This window comes from Vidua macroura, chromosome 2, assembly GCF_024509145.1.
Source record: "Vidua macroura isolate BioBank_ID:100142 chromosome 2, ASM2450914v1, whole genome shotgun sequence".
Taxonomy (NCBI): domain Eukaryota; kingdom Metazoa; phylum Chordata; class Aves; order Passeriformes; family Viduidae; genus Vidua; species Vidua macroura.
Window position 1 is genome coordinate 70,644,051 of NC_071572.1, and position 20,270 is coordinate 70,664,320.

At 42.5% G+C, this 20,270-nt stretch overlaps 1 protein-coding gene across 2 annotated transcripts; it reads left to right on the plus strand.

Annotated features, from left to right (window-relative positions):
• The first annotated feature begins 5,080 nt into the window (after positions 1-5,080).
• On the plus strand, positions 5,081-19,808 carry LOC128803083 (beta-1,4-galactosyltransferase 3-like). 2 transcript variants are annotated; one of them, XM_053969680.1, is made up of 6 exons: positions 5,082-5,597; positions 12,727-12,962; positions 14,570-14,760; positions 15,372-15,494; positions 18,192-18,296; positions 19,224-19,808. In XM_053969680.1, the coding sequence occupies exons 1-6, from the start codon at positions 5,360-5,362 to the stop codon at positions 19,363-19,365; spliced, it is 1,035 nt and encodes a 344-aa protein (XP_053825655.1). In that variant the 5' UTR covers positions 5,082-5,359; the 3' UTR covers positions 19,366-19,808. The 2 variants fall into 2 exon arrangements, with proteins under 2 accessions (XP_053825656.1, XP_053825655.1); XM_053969681.1 differs by lacking the exon at positions 15,372-15,494 and having other exon boundaries at positions 5,081-5,597.
• Positions 19,809-20,270: the final 462 nt, after the last annotated feature.

A 20,270-nucleotide genomic window follows, 5' to 3' on the forward strand; every position in this document is an offset into this window, starting at 1 on the left:
TGATATTGCATTGTCTTGTCTGCAGCCTAAGTCCTTACTCCTTTTCCAGGAAAACACAGTGGATCTATAATGGGAAAAGTATCTATTTTAAGTGTTCTCATTTCAAGGCTACTCATTTCACTCTTCCTCTGACCTAAATGTTACAAGTGAAAGTCAAGCAAAAACATTTCAGGCCCCTGAGACCGCTGCCTACATTATGGAGATAAAGGAAATAGGAGACAGGAGAATATAGTCTAAACTCCATAGTCTCATGGCATCTCTGGCGGTCATTTCGGGCATGGTGCCCATCCCTACTGAGATTGCTCTGTAAAGGCGCTGACCAGGACTCAGAAGTGAGTAGGCAGTCAGTTCTCCGTCTCAAGGGGAAGGGTGCCACAGGCTGTATTAGTGAAATGTCTGTGTGACATTGTGGAAGAGCTGTTGGCTCTTCCACAAGCCTGGGAGAAGTTTGGATATCCAGAAATGGATTCTAAAGCTCTCACTAATTTATTCTATCCCTGGTCCAAGGTACATGACATCAGCTATTCAGGTTTTTTAACAGCAGGGCATTCACCTCTCAGAAACATGGAAGCAGTTTTAAAACTTCTGAGGAAGCCTTGCTGAAAATTTAGCATACTAGAGAACAAGCCAAATTCATACCTATGTAATAAAAAAATCACATTCACAAAGGTGTTGCTAGAAGAACAATGTGAAGTTTACAAGCCAAAATCCTGCAAAAGGCTGAGAAAGAACTGGCGTGGCCAAAGTACTTGAAACATGCACCTCACTATAAAACACAGTGTCATGTTTTAAAACCACCTCACTCTCCAAAAATGAGAGACAGCTCTGCTTGGCTGAAGGCATCCACCTGTAGAAGGACTAATGCTACCTTCCTCTTGCCTTAATGGAAACCCTGGGGACTGAGAGAGCACTGGATAAAGCACATTGATCAGCACTGTATGAGCACCCAGTCTGCTATAAACCACTGTTACACCAGCTGTTCCTCCCCTCCTCGGGCCCTGCATTTTCAAGGCAAAGCTTCCCAAAGCCACTTTGCTGTACTTTCAGTAGGGATCTAGTGCAGCCCCCAGGAGACAGGGCAGGGAGGAGAAAGGGAGAGAAAATGAGCAAGCAAGGATGAATCTTATTAAACAGAGTGAGGCACTCAGTCTCTCATCATGTTCAGGCCTGATTGGAGGTGAAACCACACTTGGAGGGAGGGAAAGCCCCCTCCCTTGAGAAAATCCAGAGGCTCTCACACAAACTTAATTTCAAGCTCTGTTGAAGATGGTGTTTGGTTTGGTTTGGGTGGTTTTTGTTTGGGGTTTTTTGTTGGTTTTTTGGTTGGGTTTTTTTTTTGGTTTTTTTTGTTTGTTTGTTTGGGTTGTTGGTTTTGTTTGTTTGTTTGTTTTGGTGGGGTTTTTTTGTGGGTTTTTGTTGTTGTTGTTGTTGTTTTTTGTTTGGTTGGTTGTTTGGTTGGGGTTTTTTTGGTTATTTTTTTTTTTGGTATGCATTGAATTTAATTTCCCAGGGAGCGGGTGAAAATGAGAAAGGCAGACCTTTGGCTGTGAAGCCAGCCTGGTGCCCGGTTCTTACAGATCCAGTCTCACATTGTTTTCCTCCATTACTGCCCTCAATAAATCTCTGTGCAAAGGTTGCTAAAATTCCCCCCCACCTCCCTTCCACACTTCAGTGGAGACAGTTGCATTTTTTTTTTTTTTTTTTGCATTTAAGCAATACAGTTCATTTTTAATTCAGAACACACCCTAGTTTCCACAGCTCTGTTTAAAACAGGAGCACTGTGACCTTGAAAAGGCTCAGACCTGCTGGCACCATGAAGTTCTGACCTGTACTTTGCTCTTCCTGGCTTGCTTACTTGCTTTCTGGTGAGGAAAAGGCTCATGATTGGGTTTATGATCCACTCATTTCAGTGCTGATGGTTGACGGGGAAGGAGAGGAGCTGCAGTAGGTTTGGAAGGTTCCTGAGGGAGACACACCTGGAGATTCAGCTCTCCGAGCCTGCACAGAAACACATGCTGGCTGGCTTCTCTGCAGACAGCTGATCTGCCTAGCTCTATTTAGTTTTCCAGTCTGGAAAACAAACATACACACAGGTGAAAATACAGATTAGGCTAGGCTGTTTCCATCTGATCTGCTTCTTCTGCCCAAGAACTGGCACAGGGTGGCTGGCAATTTTTACAACTAAGCCCTGACTACAAGGAAGTTAGCACTCACTGATGTGGGGCAGCTCTAACGGTCCAGCTGCTCCCTTCTCCAAGACAGAGGCAGGCAGACATGCTTTGTCCAAATTCTTCCTACATTGAGACCTTCCTACCGTGACCCAAGGAGGATTGCAAGAGAAACATAAAGCACTACTGGCCCTGAAACAATTGCTGTCTGCAGCCCCAGGTCATACCATGAAAATCTTGATTCCTTTCTTTGTTTCACAGCTGATGCAGAGATTAATTCTTTCCTGTCCTTGGCATTGTACTTGCTGGAGCTATCAGCAGAACAGGGAGTGTTGCTTTGTTTTATGGAGGGGAAGGCAAGCAGGGTGGGTTTGCTGTGATTGTAGAGGGAATGGCACAAGGAGAATGTAAACAGTAGAGGCTCATTGTGGTGTACAAAAAAAGCAACCTTCGTGGCAGCAGCATTGCATGGATTTCAGTACAACAAGACTTTGCCTGGGGAAAAGAAATGTTCTCTAAATTTTTATTTAAAAACCCAATTAAGTTAAAATTAAATGTGAAATGATGACAATTTACATCTAGGCCTTAAGCAATCCTCTTTAATTGAATAATGGGTTGTTCTGCACAGGAGAATGACTGAGATCAAGTTTTTCATAGATGTGTCCCATACATCTCAGTCCAACTCTGAAGCAAGAGTACTCCCAACTCCCCATAAAAGTGATATCACTCTCTCCCCCCATCTTCTTGCCATACCATCCCATTTGGAAGCCAAACAGCAGTGCATGCTTCATGAATCACAGAACAGGTAAGACTGGAAGAGACCACTGGCGATCATCTGGTCCAACCCTGTGGAAGGATGGATTGTGAGAGAATAGAGATAGTGAAACGATACGCAGAATAAATAAATAGACTCCATAACCTGGGGTAGTTATGAAGTGGGTATGTATGTCAGCGCCCGGCACAAGTGAGATAGCTCTCCAAAACTTGTGCCCCGAGCCTCAGTCTGACCCACACCTTTATTCCCAAAGACATTCCATATGCAATACATTGCACAACTTTTTCATGCATATTCAACCCCTGGCCCCGCCTGTCCCCGCCTCTCATGCTAAATAAGTCCACGCCCTTCTGGGCACGCGTGGTTTGCTGTGGTGGTCGTAAGCGGGTCTCTCGGTGGTCCTGAGGCTGAAGATTGTGGTCTTCCTCATGATTGAACTTTTCCTTTCTGCGCGTGCACTTTTGGTCCTTTGGTGCTTATCTGAGTACGTCTGTCAGTCTTGATAGGCTTGGAGACAGAGGAGCTTCTTTATCTGGGTTCTTTGCCTCCTCTGGTATTGTTCTTTATGCAAGAAGCTTCAGGATTTTGCATTTTCTTATGCCCTTTGTACCAGGCAGAGGTTTCTTAAGTAAAAGGTTAAAATTCAATACATAACTCTACAAGCTAAAATATAAATGCTTAATTCATTTTGTTAACTTAACTCCAAAAATCTCTGTTTCAATAGTGCTGAAGGCAATCTCACGCCCCTTAGGATTTGCAGCTGTACTAATTACCAAAGAGTAGGAACAGCCCTGCCCTTAACAGGGCACAGCTGTGTCCAATAAGGATTGTCCAATAAGGATGGGTGTTATAAAAGAGTGGGTTCGCTGGTTGAAGGGAGGGTTGGAGTTTGTTGGCTGTGCTGCTGTGAGGAGCAAGGGTCAGGCAGTTGTGCTAGGGACGGTAAGGATTAGTATGTGCTCCTAGGGACAGAAAGGGTCAGGTGGTTGCGACAGGGACAGGTAGAAGTCAGCCAGCTGTGCGGAAGAAAGAGAAAAGAAGTGTTGCAAGGAGATACCCATGAGAACTCACAGAGAGAAGGTATGAAAGTTTTACAGTAAGATAACAAACTGGCAATGTCAGTTCCCATCCACCGTCACTTAGTGCCAAGCACCAATGTCAACAAGTGGTGGCCTGTACAGGGATGAATTCTGATGCAACCCTCCCACTCCAGCAGGGTCCCCTAGAGCACGTTCCTCAGGACTGTATCCTGACAGCTTTTGAATGTCTCCAGGGAAAGAGACTGGCAGTCTCTGGTCAGCCTGTCCCGTGCTCAGTGCTGTGCCTGGTCTGGGCTGGCTGCCTGGCCAGTGGCTCCGCCTTGGAGCTTGATGCTAAGCTCAAGGAGCCTGCTCCCCCTCACAGATTTCTTTTAAACCCAGTGCAAATGCGGCCAACACCAACTCTTCTTTGTAGCTGTGTAGGAATTTAATATCTGTAAAATGTTTTTTCCTCACCTGCATTTAAGCAAAAGCAGGCACATGAGAGCAGACAAGTGACTGACAGCACAATCTAAGCCGCATCTCTTTACAAAATCAGCCAGAGAAGAGAGGGGCATAAAAGCTGAAATTTTTCAGGGCAGCATGGCTGGGGCAGGAGGCCTCTCTCACAGTGGCCAGGCTGCTGTGGTCCCTTTAGGCACTGGCTGAGGTGTATCTGTTCCACAGAGTCGCCTAATGAATCACTTTAGAAAAGACCTCTGAGATCGTCGAGTCCGACCTATGACCGAACACCACCGTAGCAAATAGCCCATGGCATTGAGTGCTACGCCCAGTCTTTCCTTACACACCGACAGAGACTCCACCACCTCCCTGGGCAGTCCATTGCAATGTCTAAATTTCCATTCATCTCTCCCTGACCAGTTTAATAACCAATTTAAAGTGGAGACGACACGGGTTGCAGTTCAGCAGCCACTCCATCCTTCTCCTCGCCCACTGCGGCGGCCGCTGGGGGGGGTGATGACTACATCTCCCAGCATGCCGCGCGGCAGCACGGCTCGACCGGGACCCGCCCTACCCCGCCCTGCATTCTGGGATTTGTAGTCTCGCCGGAAGGCGGGCGGGGGAGGACGGGTGCTGCGCCTGTGCCACAGCGAGCCCGTGCCGCTGCCCCGGGGCTCCGAGCGGCGTGGCTTTGGCCAGCTCGTTCCTTCCTCCGGCCCGCCTGGCACAGCTCGCACCGGGAAGGGGAGGTCTGGCTCTCGGCGTCCTGATGAAGCCCAGCTAGGGGAGCACGCTGCCGCCTCAGAAAGTTGGAGGAGAAGGAGGGGTAGGAGGAGAAGGTCTGCACAGCGATGTAGCCCTGAGTGTGGAACGGCGGCCCGTGGAAGGCAGTTCAGCTCCTCACCGCCCTGATCCTGGAGCATGGGCTAAAAACTATGTTCCTCTCCCGTATGGAAAATCATTGTTTCCTGCTGTTTGTGTTTGTCTTCCAAGCAATATTTATCCTGATCCTCTACCGAGGCGGACCTTCGCATGTGTTCCGCGGGTTTTTAGAGTCGCCTCAGGTGGTGGATTACTCGAAGCCGCACGATGTGTACACAAACCTCAGCTTGTTCACCCGGGCTCCCAATGAGGACACGATGCCCTACTGCTCAGCGCTGTCCCCAGTCCTGGGTAGGTATGAACCTTCAAACACCTGGAGAGGTGGTTTGAAAGAACCTCTTTCATAACCCTGAACGTGTCATAAATGTAAGTTGTATCCTCCTCAAACTTGGAAACAGGTGCGCTCATGTACTTACATTGACAAGTTTTCTCATGTTAACAACTCGTGTTGTTTTTATTGCTCGTGTGAGGAAAAGTATTTTACTGGCCTACAAATTTCCAATATTGAGAGTTTGGTTACACAGATGTCAAGATTGTAGAGCAAGAGTGAAAACAGCATGGTAATGTATGAAGTTAGTAATGCGCTTTTTTTTTTTTTTTTTTTGGCAGTCCTGTGTAAAATGACCCAACAATTCAGAAACTGATAATATTGACCTCTGACTTTGACTATAACTCCTGAGTTCTTTGTCTTAGCCTTATATCAAGCCTGTAGTTGTATATAAATTGATTAAGTCAACTTGAAATCAGCTTAAGGAGGATGTATGAGGATGGCACCTTGCTCTTCATGGTGATCTTCTAGTCTATGATTGTTACACATTTTTTAGGCTTAGAAACTTCTCTGTTAGACTTAAAAGTCTGGTCACAAGTTAATTTGTATTCACAGTAGGACCAAACCAGAGCTGATCTTAGGAGCAGTGTTCATCCAGCTGTTGCAGTACTAAAACACTTGATAAATTTTAAGTCAGTACAAAGTCAAACCTATAAAGCAGGTGTGTTGCTAGTGGTGGTGCTGCTCAGGTAATAGTGAATCCCTTTGACTCAGCCAGCCATGAATGGATTAAGTTCCATCAGCATGCACTTACATCTGGTTTGGGGCCATCACCTTCTTAGAGTACTGTATAGTAAGTTACTCTTGTCAGCTTTTTCCATATTGTACAGGTTTCTGTGTGTCTAAATGTTGTATACACCTAGCCTTGGACTGCTGTTCTAGGAAAGCTGATCACTGTACAGGGAGTCCATTAGGAGCAAATGGTTGAGCTTGGTTCATGTGGATGTTCTGTGGGAAGCCAGTGCTCTTGTGTCAAGTTGCTTACTTAGGTTGCAGAACTCTGCTGGGATCCTTTGGATGACCCTGCTCAGACTGCAATCTTTGTAATGATGCTTTTTCTTTTGAGATGTTGTCTTCCTTCCCCTATTGCTTGCAATTAAATTAAATACACACAATATGTATGATGAAATTGTAAGATAGCTTTAGGTGTGTGTTTCAGCATTTCCCTCAGAAATGGCTCTACTAAATCCTGAAATCCTGATAGCACAGAGCCTTTTTGCACAGGTGCTGGGTGTCATGGCCTCAGTGCACTGCAGCCCATTCAGTTCTGGAAAGCTACAACTCCTTGCTTCAGGCTGAATTGTTTTATTTGAAAAATCACAGCAGAAACGTGACTGCACCTAATTTGTCTCCACTACTGATGAAAATCCTCTCTCCTAAACAAAGGAGACAGCTTTAGTGTCAAAAAGAAAGAACCAAACAATTCTGCAGCTTGCCTGCAAACCATCGGATAAGTAAAAGTAGTGACGTATATGGAGGTGGCAAATGCAGAGTAAAATTACACTAATCTGTGCTCTTAGAGCTGGGAAATCTTTTTAAGAACTCTTCTTCTGCCCATCACTGAGAGTGCTGAGAGCAGGGGATCGTCCTGCAGGCGGTACTTCGCAGCTAAAATGGAAACATGATGTTAGTCATAGACAGAAACAAACAGTAAGCTGGCTGGGAGAAAAAAAAGCCAACCATGAGGCAAAGTAACTGTGTAAGCTTTACTGTATGAAAATACTGAGTTGAGCATATGAACCATTGTTGAGGTGAAACACAAGTAATTTGGAGCACTGATACAAATTCAGCTTAAGAAAAATGAGGTCTCTTCTTCAGCTTAACTTTTACTCAGTGGTATTTCCCTGTAAATATAGGATGTAAATTATTCCTTCTATCACTGCATGCCAACCTCTTCTGGGTGTTTTGCTTTTTTCTTAACTGAGAAGCATGCTGTATTCGGAGGAAGTTGTCCCTTGTTTTGTATGTGATGAGCACATATGAATTGAGATATAAATACTTTATAAATGTCTTGAATACTTGTTGCCATCATCTCTCATGAGACTGATGTTTCTTGGAAGCATTATATTGCAGAGAGCAATGCCTTTTAATATTAATTTCATAAACTCTATTAAATGAGATTTCAAATCAATTCTTGAGGACTCAGCCTCCTGTTCAGAGCTGGTAATAAGTCACTGTGCCCACTCTAAAGTGTGTTAAAGTACCTGGAAGGATGCCAAATGGCTTAAATGGTTTCTGCATCAGGGCTTTTATGAAGTGCAGCACTTTTTCCATTTATATATGTAGTAGATCATTTTGATAACTGTTTGAATGTTAATCAGCTTGCAGCTCATCTGTCTATTTCCTGTCTCGTGAATCTGCAGCAACTTGGTTCTTCCAGGACTGTGAAGTTAGAATTAAAATATAACTGCTAATCATCTCTGCCTTAGAGGAACTACACTTCTGCTGACTAGTGGTACTTTTAAACACCTAGTGGTGTCCACTGAATGTTTTGTGACCAGCAACTTGAAAAGCATTGCAGGTATTCAGTGTCTTCACTAATATTGTGAATAAATTACTCGAGTTCCCTCAAAGGTTAAAGTTTCTACACAAATAATCCATTGCCTGTTTCTTCCTCCTCTGTTTTTAGAAAAAGTGAAGTGTTTATATGCCAGGGTTTTACTTCATTAAACATAACTAAGTAGCTTTTAAATTCAAAATCTGACTTTCTCACATTTCATGCAAGATGTCTTTTTTCAGTTCATCTTTTCTTTTCACAAGGAAAAAGTTTGGTGCTAGAAGATTTGGCTATATTATTTCTGGTTTAAAGGGGTACCTTCCTTCATGGATGACATGTGCTGAACAAGTTGGTTTGGCCCTCAAGGACTTTAATAGCTGAAAGTTCTGTCTGTAACTCTGCTGTTTATAATATGCTCATGCTATGGAAGGATTTTTTTCCAAGCCCTTCTTATAGTAGTTACTGCCTTTCACTCCCATCTGTCATAACCTTTTCATGAGCAGGACCATCTGTTGTATTAAGTAGCTCCTGCTATATTTTCTAATGCTGCCAGAGTTTCTCCTCTTGGATTGAAAGATAAATAAAAAGATGTCAGTACTGAATGCTGAGATTTATTTTCAGGTGCCATTAAGGCAGCCTTATATTCTGTCATTATAAACTGATGCTTAAATGAAAGTTGTTGGTCTGATTTTTTTCCCCCAAGCCCTGGTAGAATTACATGAATATGACTCTGTTAATGTAGTGTGTGGTGCTGCACACTGTATCTGAGTGCAGCATTCACCCATGCTACTGTTCCTGTTTGTTCATCTTGTGTAAGTTCTGATTATTCTGATTTGGCTTGGTAATTACAGCTGCAAACTCTAAATGCGTAGCAGGGAGTTCAGAAATCCTGGAGTTACTTTCATAAGGTGGGATGGATATGGTCAAAGTCAGTAGGTCCCCTGACAGGCAAATATGTTGCCTAGGAAGTGAAGCAAGCAGGGAGTGTGCTGTCACTGGCACTAGCTGACAACACAGACAGAGAATTGTGAGACCTAACTCTATACACTGAAGTTTCATATTCATTAAACACCCTTTGTGTGATGGTACAGGCACAGAAACATCTTTGGAACCAGGCCATGGAAAAATTGTTTGGACACTTCAGGGTGTTAATTCTGTACCCTGCCTCAACAGGGATCCTGTGCTTCCTAGTATGTGTAAGATGTTTTTTTCCTCCTTTTCCAAGGCTGTGCTTTGGCAGTTTTATTTATCCCTCTTTGGTCCAGCCTGCAAGTGCTCTGCTCACATTTGGGATTTAATTGGATTAGATTGCATTAGCCTTTTGTTAGTTGGACAGCAGGGAGACATGAGAGCCAGAATGTAGCTTGTAGCCAAGGAGTGTAGGGCAGCCAGAGGTTTTGGGGATGTAAGTCACACTGATTTTTTTTTTTTTTCCTTCCCTTGGCATATTCGAGATTGAGTTTCTAAGCTGATTTTTTTGAGGTGTGGAGCCAGGCAGCATGGGAGAACACTATATCTTGAAAAACCTGGAAAATGCAAATATTAACACTCCTGAATTGTAGGCTTGGGTATGGAAGGAGAGGACAGGAGTGAAGCTATTCACATTCTCTTACTCATACACTTATGTTCAAATTAAGATCTTATTTTTTCTGGAATTTAATGATTGTTGCTGCAGAATCTTACTCTGCAATACAAAGACCCAATTGTTTTATAGAAAACAAAACCCTGCCTTTGTGGGCGAATAAAAGGGATTAATTCCCTTTCTTATTTCTTCCTTAGAGTAATGATCTATAGTTGAAACCCCTGAATATAATACTTCTTTAGAAAGCTCCAGTTGTCATCAAATCAGTGGTTAATGGTGCTTTAGGTTGAAAGATCTGATAATCGGCAAGTCCATGAATCTAAACAGCAACATAAACTACAGGTTGATAACATTGTTGGACTGAAACATGGGACTCTTAAAGGTGGAAAGGGAAACTGCATGCACAGAGGTAGGAAATACCATCATGAAATGTTCACTGTAAATGTGACCTAGGTTCATAGCCCACACAATGATTCTCTGAAGAAGCACTCTTCTGTTTCAGGTACAAATATATGGTGATGTACTCTGCTTTCCTGCTGCGGGTAATGCAGTAAAATTCAAATTCTCCTGTATTTTAAATAGTTGGAGAAGGACTGAAAAGTGATATTTAAGAGTCAGCCATTGCAAAATCTTGCTGATAAGCAAAACTCAGTCTTTCTTTTTAAAAACAAGCTAACAAACAGAAACCAACGAACAAAACCCATGCAGCGGGATTCAGATCAGATGTTTCTGACAGCATGAGAAAAGGGATCAGTGGCTCTTCAGACTGACCTTCAGGAAATGCCATTTTTGTGTTCCTTGGGGACGGAAAGGAGACACTTATCAAATACAGGTTTACCCATCAGAAATATGAGTTATACTAACTTCCTTATGGTAGTAAAATGTTCCCTGGTTCAGGATGGACACTTTGAATTTTATTGCAAATTTAGTCCTTAAACCTTGTTACTGCTCTAAAAAACCTGCAACCAACCCAAAGCCAACCAACCAAACCCCAAAAACCCAAATCCTCAAAACTAGTGGAGGGATGTTGATTCCTTCTGTGTCGGTTAAACAGGATGTGAGTAGGCTCAAATTTTTTGTTTGTTTTTGTTAGAATTGTAGCAAAGATTGACTATAGGATAGACTGAAAGAAGCATATTCTGGACTCACTCATTTAGTCTTAAAACACACCTGTGCCTTCTCCTGCTCAAATGAAAGCTCCTATACACCAGGCCTAAATATTTGCTCTCTCATGCTTCATTATCAGAAGGTTTTTGAGAGAATAATTTATTTCAGTGGTTTAAGAGGGAGTCTCACAAGATACTGAAAACCTGATTTAGGACAGCCATAGTGTTAATTGTCAGTTTGAAAAGAAAATCTTGTTTATAGCTATTTAAAAAAAAACCCATCACCAACTACAAACTTGCCTTGCAGACTTTTGGTGCAAAAAAAACATTTTGCCCTTGGTAGCATGGCCTGCAAAGAATTTTTGAATAGACCTGTTGTTTGAAATTGCCAGCTTCTAATTATGATTTGGGTGAAAATTTTTCCCTAGTTCATTTAAGCATTGCATGTTAATCTTGTTCTGCATCTGTGTTTTATTTTCTTAAAAGTTCACAGTTGTAGAAACCATTAAGACACACTGATTTGTGTATAAATGCAAGACTTCTGCTACTTCTGGAAGCTTTTCTCACTATCCAGGAGGACAGGCATTTAGATAATTGTAGAATTTGTTTATTTATATTGTAACAATAAGGTTTTTGTTAAAATGGGTATTGACACTTTATATGGATTCTTTTTCACTTATGACTTGTCAGTATTTTTCCGTCTGAAGAATGGAAGAATTAATGTAGAAATGCAGGATTTTTTTAATTAGGCAGAAACTCTTGAAGATATCCTGTATATTTTGTATTTAAAAACAAAGTGCTGAGTAGAAGAACAGTCATATATAGTTTCTTTTGCTATCCTGTGCCTGTTCCTGAAAATATAACATCTTTTTTCTTTCATTGTTCTGTCATCTGCTTCTCTCAATATTTTGAAGTACTGCCTGATTATCACAGTGTATAAAATGAAATAATATAGCAAATTCGGCCATTGTGGCATGTGATTATAATATCAAATTGAACTTGAAATGCTTTTAAAGGTAGAACTGACATTTTCTAAAGCATTTCTGTTCACCCAGGCTTTAAACTGTTTCTCCCCTGACCTGCTGAATATCCACTTGCACATCTTTGTCCTTGAATCTCTTCTGAAAGAGGCTTAGAGAAATTTTCCAAATGGGTAGCAAAAGCAGATGTGTCTGTTCATCTTGAATAATTTTCAACACTGTTTCTTTCAGCGAATCCATTTATTCAAGGATCTCATGTAAGCAACACAAAACTGCAGTAGGCAGCCAGTCCCAGGGAGAAGCAGCTGTGCAGAAGCCCAGTGAGACTTGCTGGCCGTGCCAGGACTTGGGATGCCTGGCAGGTAGTGCGTCCTCCTGGTGCTGAGCTGGCCACCTCTCCCTGCTCCACTTGCTGTGGATGTTGTTAACTCTTCTCTGGTGGTATAGTGAAAAAACGGAACCCTGATGGGGAAGAAATGATGATGTCTGGCTCAGAAGGCTGAAGGATAACTTTATTAAAACTATACTATATTACATTAATATACTACTTAAAGAGATACTATCCTATTCTACATACTTAGTTCTTACCTAACAAACTTGTGACTCTGCTGAGAGTCTGAGACACAGCTGGATCTGATTGGTCATTGAACCCAACCAACCTTCACCAGAATCCAATCAAGCAATCACTTCAGGTAAACAATCTCCATACCACATTCCACATGGGGAAAACAAAGGAGCAGAGATAAAGATTGTTTTCTCCTCTTCTCTCTGTGCTTCTCTCTTATGTCTCTCTGTCCAGAGAATGTGAATGTCACATGATGGGGCTGCTGTCTGAAGGAGCAAACATGGAGCTGATCTCCTAGGTTTGAAAAAAGGTGGAGAAACATCACTGATGTTACTTACTCTTTTTTCTGTCTCTCCTTACAGTTGGTCCATTAACCATCACCTTCAGGGTGCTCCCCAGTGAAAGGATGATCATGAAAAGAAATCCTTTTGTTCAGTCTGGTGGCCACTACAAGCCACCTCACTGCTTTCCCCGCTACAAATCCGCCATCCTTGTGCCCTACAGGAACCAGGAGAAGTACCTTCGCCATCTTCTCTACTACATCCATCCCTTCCTGCAGCGCCAGCAGCTCAGTTACACTATCTACCTGATTCAGCAGGTAAATCCAAGTCAAATGTGCCTGCTGGGAAGCTCGGCTACACCACTTAAGGGATGGCTTCTGAAGAAGAAATGTGACTCTTCTGATGTGGAAATACTGTTTTATGCATGGGCTGAGAGGAGGTCAGATAGCTGTCCCACCTCCATGACTGCTAATGATTGAAATACTGTACCACTTGACAAGATCATCATTCTGCAATTATTTGGTTCTGTTGTGGGGTTTTTTTTTTCCTGTTTTTTTTTTTTTTTTAATTTGTCACTAAGTGGTTGTGCTGGTTTGAAAGTAAACTAGGGGGAGAAGTGAACCCCCACAAAATCACCTTGAGAAAGATTTCAGGTCAGAATTACAACTTAATAGAGAAATTACAATAAATGCATTAATACAAAAACACTGGCTTGAAGTGACAAAGTCAGAGTATAGCCTGTCCCCCTGTTGGTGAGGTTGGTGGTCACAGTCTGATTAAGTGATGGCTACAGTGGTCCTGTAGAAGGTCTGGTCCTCCTCTGGGTCCCTCGAGCAGTGGTGGTGTCCCAAGTCCTCAGACCAAGATTATATTCGGGCCAGGTTCAGGTGGTACGACCCCCAGCGCAGGGAGTTTCACAATGGAGTGATGCAGTCCTATGAGGGACAGAGTATTTTTGGAGTCCTTGGTGGTTGTTGCTGCCAGGTGTTCTGCTGCTGCCATTGAGTCAGTGATGGTCTGTTAGTGGAGACCCTTCAGGATGGGTGGGACTGCTTCTTCAACAGGAGGGAGCTACCACAGCTGAGTCACTGGTTTGAAGAAAAAGAAACATTCTGCCTCGCAGGGCTGCCTCTTTTTTCCTTATGTAGCACCCAGCTGTAGCCTGAGGGGTGGCTGTGCACTGGGCAGCTGCTGCAAAAGACCCTTCATTAAGAGTTTGTCTGAAAATGATGTAGAGGAAAGTAGAATACAGAGTTTGGTTACACCCTACAGTAGCACTTTCATTTTGTAACCCTGAACAGTGGTAACTTGTATTTTCCTCGTTTTGAGATTTGCATGTGGTTTTTCTGTAGCTTGTCAGTGTCACTACTGAGCAAAACCTGGAGACTAAATGCTGAAGTGAAGCTGTGTGTTTTTGGTCTGTATCAAATACAAACATGTGGCTTGGCCCTGCTGTGGGGCAGCCTGTGCAGGTTAAGCAGCCTTTTGTACCTGACGTGGACTGGTGTTGCAGAAGATCAGTAGCAAGGGAGCAAGTTTTGGATCCATCAATTAAAACCAGTATTGGGAGGGCAAAGAAGCTTTTTTGTTTGACCAAGATCTTTTTCTCACTTGTAAGTTTTGGTAAACAATAGGGCAAAAGTGTTGCTGTGCAAATGTACACCTGAGGACTGGCTTATGGATCTCTTGAAAGTCCGCCTTCTTCAGGTGCCAACGGTGCATAGCCCCTGACACGGCAAAGCTGACAACTGTTGAGAATGTTGTGAAGAGGATGGGTGACATTTTCAAAGCTGGGAGCATGGAATTTGCAGCCAGTATTGATTCATTCATTTGAATAAGGCTTTTGGACTAAAACAAATTTTAACTGAGTTATCTACCAGCATCTTTGTTGTTTTGGTGAAGAAACGTAGGTTTTCTTTTCCAGGTAGGGACCGGTTCATTTAACCGAGCAAAGCTGCTTAATGTTGGTGTCCGGGAAGCCATGAAGGATGAAGAGTGGGACTGCCTTGTGCTGCATGATATTGACCTGGTGCCTGAGAATGATTATAACCTGTACATTTGTGATGAATATTATCCCAAGCATATGGCCAGTGCTGTGGATAAGTTTCAGTACACGTAAGTGCCTCCATTTGCTTTCTGTGGATATATTCCAGTTGATTGACTTCCTGTTAGAAAGTATGGGTGGGAACAGTGAAAGACACAACCTTTATGAGGTTTTCTGTGTGTTGATTTTGCAGTAGTTTCTTCCTAGAAAAGGATATTTTTGACACAAGCATGCACTCTTGAATGTTTCCTTGCCTGTAGTTCCCTGTTCCACAGTTAGTTCTGCTTGGTAAATGACTGGCAGGTTTCTGTTTGACTTTCCTTCAAGAAAAAAAGTATAAGGGGGAATACTGGATCATGTGGAATATAATGTGGTAGGATACAGGTACTTTAAACTGATCCAAGATATGAATTTTGAAACCAGCTTTACTTAGGTAGTTTTGGGAGAAGGTAGTGGGAAACAATGAGGGGTATGGAACATGATAGGAATTACAGTGTTTACTGTTTTGGGGTTTGGCATTGTCACAAGAGTGCCTGCAAGTATGCAATTAATGTATGTGTGACTTGGATCACACTGTTAGTTGTGGGGGAGAGGCATTAGCCTTCAATAGCGAACTTTGGTTTTTATTGATTGGGTTTTTTTGGAGGGTGGTGTTTGTTTGCCTGTTTGTTTTCTCTTTTAGTCTGCCATACAAGTCCTTTTTTGGGGGTGTGTCTGCTGTGACTCCAGAGCATTACATGAAGATGAATGGGTTTCCCAACACATACTGGGGCAATGGTGGTGAAAATGATGACATTGCTACAAGGTACCAATGCCCAGGACAGACTTGAAATGGATCTAAACTGGCAAGTGAAGCATAGCAGCACCCTAGGAAAGGAACCAATGACATTGTTCCTTAATGTGCTTGCAGTACCATTATAACCCCAAATGCTGTTGGTATTGGGAATGCTTAATGTCAGAAGATGCTCAGAACCTATGAATCCAATCACTGTGTGCTGGGAAAACGAAGCGTTCTCATTTCTGGGGAGCAGAATGTTAATTCACATCCTTGTGCCTTCAGTGCAAGGGGTTATAACCACTTGTAGTTGACAAGTGCCTCCACTGACGTTGACAGCCCCAAGGGAGGGAAGGAATCTGCAAGCTTGACAAATAAGAAGGTACTTAACTAATTCTCAGACAGTTGGGAATTTAAGTTAAGTGCATTTAGGTTGCTCCAAGTGTTACCTAATCACTGATACTTGGGATTAAGGAGGACAAGGCATTCTATCTTTTGTCTGCAGTGCTGTGTGATGGAGGAGCCTGTGTACCAGTGTGAGTCAGTGACAGCAAGAGTTGATGGTTTTTCTTGTACTTTGGTTGCCATGGCAGCAGCATTCTATAGATGAGTTTAGTTCCAGGTGCTCTGCCTAATGTGAATTCTTCAAGTACAGAATCATGGCTGCAGCTTCTTTATTCATCTTTGGAATTGCACTGTGCACCTTTGTGATCCAGCACTGAGGCAGGCTCATGGGGAGTTTATAAAACTAAACTGACCATGGAAACCTTTGTTATTTTTGTCCTGCATAATTTGACAAGTTACAGGGTTTTTTTTCAAAGCAGTATTCATCTGGGAATTGAAAGCCAGATTTTCTAATATAGAATTCCTCCTTTGCCTTTCAGAGAAAGCCAGCTAAAGGGTTGTATGGTTGTTTAGAGAGTCAGCATTGATGAAAGGAATAGAATGCTAGGAAAATAGATCTTTACATCAAGTACTACAATGCTGGGTCTATTCAGCTGTTCTTAGTATAGCTTAGGCATCTAATTTGGTTTTTGGTACCCGGGGTAGAATCATGCCAGTTATGCATAGGAGTGCACTTCTTTGAAGAGAATCCTGGAAGGCAAGTTAATTATATAGCTCCCAGAATAGCCCTTTCTGGAAGTGAATTAGGGCCTATGTTTTCAGAGAAAACTTACACAAATGATTAGCAGTGTTTTGGCCCAGAGATACATGGAGGCTGTGGACAATGGCTGTTAATGATTTTTTCACATTCTGAAGTCTCAGCCTGCAGAAGTTAGGAACCAACTGGCTGTTCTTCAATGACCAGCTGGGATCTGGATTTTAGGAGGTGCTCAAGCACTTCTTACCATGTAGCAAAAAAATTAATGATTTTTTTTTTTTTTTTTACATTTTAATGTCCAGTTTTAAAAAATTCTGTGCAAAGATGATTTTTTTTTCTGGGATACTGCTTATTAAAAGCAGAGTTAATGAAAAAAACTGCCAGCTGCTACTTATAGTTGCCAGACTGCAGTACTCTCTAACACAAGTTGTAGCAAATATCAGGATCTACATTTTATTAGAAGAAAACACTATTCTAATTGTAGCCACTCATGTGTTAACATTTTCAACTACAAGAAAGTCTCTTGGACTCTTCTTAACAGTAAATGAATGTATTAACAATTCAGTTTTAGTCTTATTTGCAATGCAAAAAACTGTAACAGCAAAGCTAGTTTGGTGTTCTTGATTTTTGTCTCTTTATGACTAAATGTGCCATAAGCTTATGTTCAGAAAACAAGAAACTGTCTAAAACTCCATGTGAAATAATGGAACTGTAACACTGTCAGTGAAGTGTTACAATCATCTGATAGCTCTAGCCTAACAAATATTTTCAGTTCTGTAGCCTTTCAGCTTTATAACATTCCTGCTCTATCAGATCCCGATGGAACGCAGTCAAATGCTGCAAACATGCCAGTTAGATAACCTCAACTGAGCAAACATTCATTCTTACATTCACAGGAATTTTCTCTGCCTAAGGGCTGTCCTGTGATAACAGAGGTTTGGTAGCCCTAGCACTATTGAAGGCACTTTTTATTGGCAAAGTAACATAGGTGCTATCAGCAGTGGGCTGTGAGTTGCTTGCAAGTCACCCAAAATGCTGGGCTTAGAAGCTCTGTTCTGGAATTCTGAGCCTTCAGTTCCTCTTCTCTTATGTAACTGCACTGCAGCCGAGTTTACATATGTTTGTCTGGTGCCTGTATTTATCCCTAATCTTTTATGAACCAGTCTAATCAGGCCATCTGAATGAATGGCACTTCTCAAAAGAACAGAGAGGCTTAATCTGGTTTTGAAACTCAGAACTAGCTTCCTTTCAGAAACTGCAAGTTTGAGATTTTTTTTTTTCCCTTAAAGTTTAGGTGATGGACCTCTAGGTGGCAAAAGCTCTGCTCCTAGGAGGAGGTGGAATAATGCTCATTTGTCAGATTCAGGGGAACTGCTCTTGAATGCTCTGTATGTTGTAGTTCACTCCCTGCTTGCTCTAATCCCCTTGTGCCCTGTCAAAGTGCACTGCAGCTGGGAGCTTTCTAGCCCAAGCCTGGCCTAGAGCCTGCTAGAGAAGATCATGTGGCCCTGTGCTGCTTCTGCACTCTGTTTTTATTGCATTAGCACTGAAAATCATCTCTGACCATAAGCCTGGTAAGTGGCATCTCTATGCCCAAGCAAACAGTTTTGTATGTTGTTTTAAAGGATTCACTTGGCAGGAATGAAAATAGTCCGGACATCACCTCACCTTGGACGCTACCGAGTGATGGACTACAATGAAGAGACAGAGAGCCAAGAGCCTTGGAAGAGGTACCTGGTGGGGCTGGGGGCCACTCTGGGCCTTGTGGCAGGTTGGCTGTTGCTGTCATCTTCCCCAGCAAAGATTACATATGCCTCATGTCACTGCTGCTTTTTCTGCTTTAGGAAGGCTATTTAAAAGCAGCCCCCAGTCAGTTTCAACTGAATCATTCGGCTCCTGTCTTCACATTTGAAGGGTTTCTCCTAGTTTCCTGCCTTTTCTTCCTATTGTGAAGGACACATACCAGCTAGAAAGCTAACACATCAGATTTAAACATGAAATTATACAAGAAGTAAAATTTAAAGAAAAAAAATACTGCTTGCCTTAAAAATAGGGAGATTTCAGTTTGAAGAGGCACTGTGTTACAAGTTCCCAATATTAAAACCTTGCCTATTCAGTCTGTGTGGAGTTACAAGGTGCCATTAAAATAGTGGAAAGCAATATTCTAGTTTGAAGACATGAGAAAGGTGCTATGAGAGACTTTATCAAAGACTGTTTTATATAGAAGAGCTGGAGGAGGGTGTTGGGTCAAGTGTGGTGGAGGCTTCTCATAGCGGCAGTGCAGATTTCTCTTTATCATCTCAAAACTCAGGTTTCCATAACAACCCTGTCAAAAACCTACCTACAGCAGCCTATGTACACCGTGGCTGCAAACTTCTGCCTTGCACTCCCAGCTCTCTCTAAGCTGCTGACAGCGTCTTGCTTTTTGGAGACTCTAGCTGCCACCTCGCTGGTCTCCATCTCTGATCAGGGTCCAGTCCAAATTGTCCTCCTTGTTTAGAATACCCAGTGTAAACTCACTCTAATCTGTTCAGTCTGTATCATGGGAAGAATTGTCTCAGGGCTTTTCTGCCCTCTGGAAGACACTTTCTTCTGTGGCTTCAGCTGCAAATATTTTACCTTCTTTCTTCTAACTGTATGTATTCTTCCTCCCTCAGGCCTCCTTCCCAACACAACACCAGAAAAACATGGAAAGCTGATGGAATGAACACATTACAGTTCAGGCTCCTTTCCAGGACTAAGCATCCTCTTTATACCAAGATCACTGTGGACATCGGATATGTTCCCCCATTTTCTTAAGAGACTGAAAACAAAAGCAGAGGCTGGGTGCAACATGAGCATTCAGCCAATCCCTCCCATTTTCCTGTAGTGTCTGCCCCACCTGAGATAAATCCTTTTGCCTTTCACTTTTCTTCAAACTGTTCCAGATTTAGAAGAGGCTCTAGGAACAAGGTATGACAGCTACTAAACAGTCTGTGGCTTACTGTAAAAATTGTCCAAGTCTCTGTAAAATGGATTCCTGAGCCATGTCTCTGTGACAGTAAGCCAATCCAAGCTTTCCGGAACCTTTGTTCAGTAGCTGGATAGCTCTGTCCTGCTTTGTACTTAAGTGTTAGTTGGGATGCAAGCCATTCTGTCAGAGTGGCCTCTGACATGTTGTATTTTGAGAAGGTGTTAAAGCCATTTACAGTTCTATAAATATCTTTTGTGAATTTGGGTAAAATAAATGGAGTTGTGTGTTTGGCTTAAGAGTTTTATAGAATACTGAATAAGAGTGTAATAAAAGAGGAAGTTGCCCTGAAACCAGACAAACCAGAGTTTAAATCCCTGATTTTTTTTTTTTCTGACCCAAACCACCACTGTTGAAATGATTTTATTGTAGCTGTAAGTAATGCAGATTGAGTGGGACCTGAGGCTGTCACCTAGTCTAACCTCCTGCTTAGAGCAGGAAAATTAATCTACTACTACAGCTGTTGCTCAGACATTAAGTATCATTCAAGGTTGAGCTGCCTTCAATATAAAATACTTCTGAGAAATTAAATAATAGTTTTTCCTTTAAGTCAGAACATGTCAACAGTGGAGCTGTGACCCTGGCAGGAAAGCACTTGTACTTACCTGACTGTGAGACTGACACAGTCAGCCTAAACCCTTACCCTTGCTGTAAACTTACTTTCTCTGCCAACTCAGTCTATAGCACTGCCTGC

Excerpts from the sequence above, each read along its gene's own strand:
- LOC128803083 (XM_053969680.1), top strand. The coding sequence starts at position 5,360 with ATGTTCCTCTCCCGTATGGAAAATCATTGTTTCCTGCTGTTTGTGTTT. Across the intron at positions 5,598-12,726 it reads AGCGCTGTCCCCAGTCCTGG|TTGGTCCATTAACCATCACC; the intron begins GTAGGTATGAAC and ends CTCTCCTTACAG. Across the intron at positions 12,963-14,569 it reads CTATCTACCTGATTCAGCAG|GTAGGGACCGGTTCATTTAA; the intron begins GTAAATCCAAGT and ends TTTCTTTTCCAG.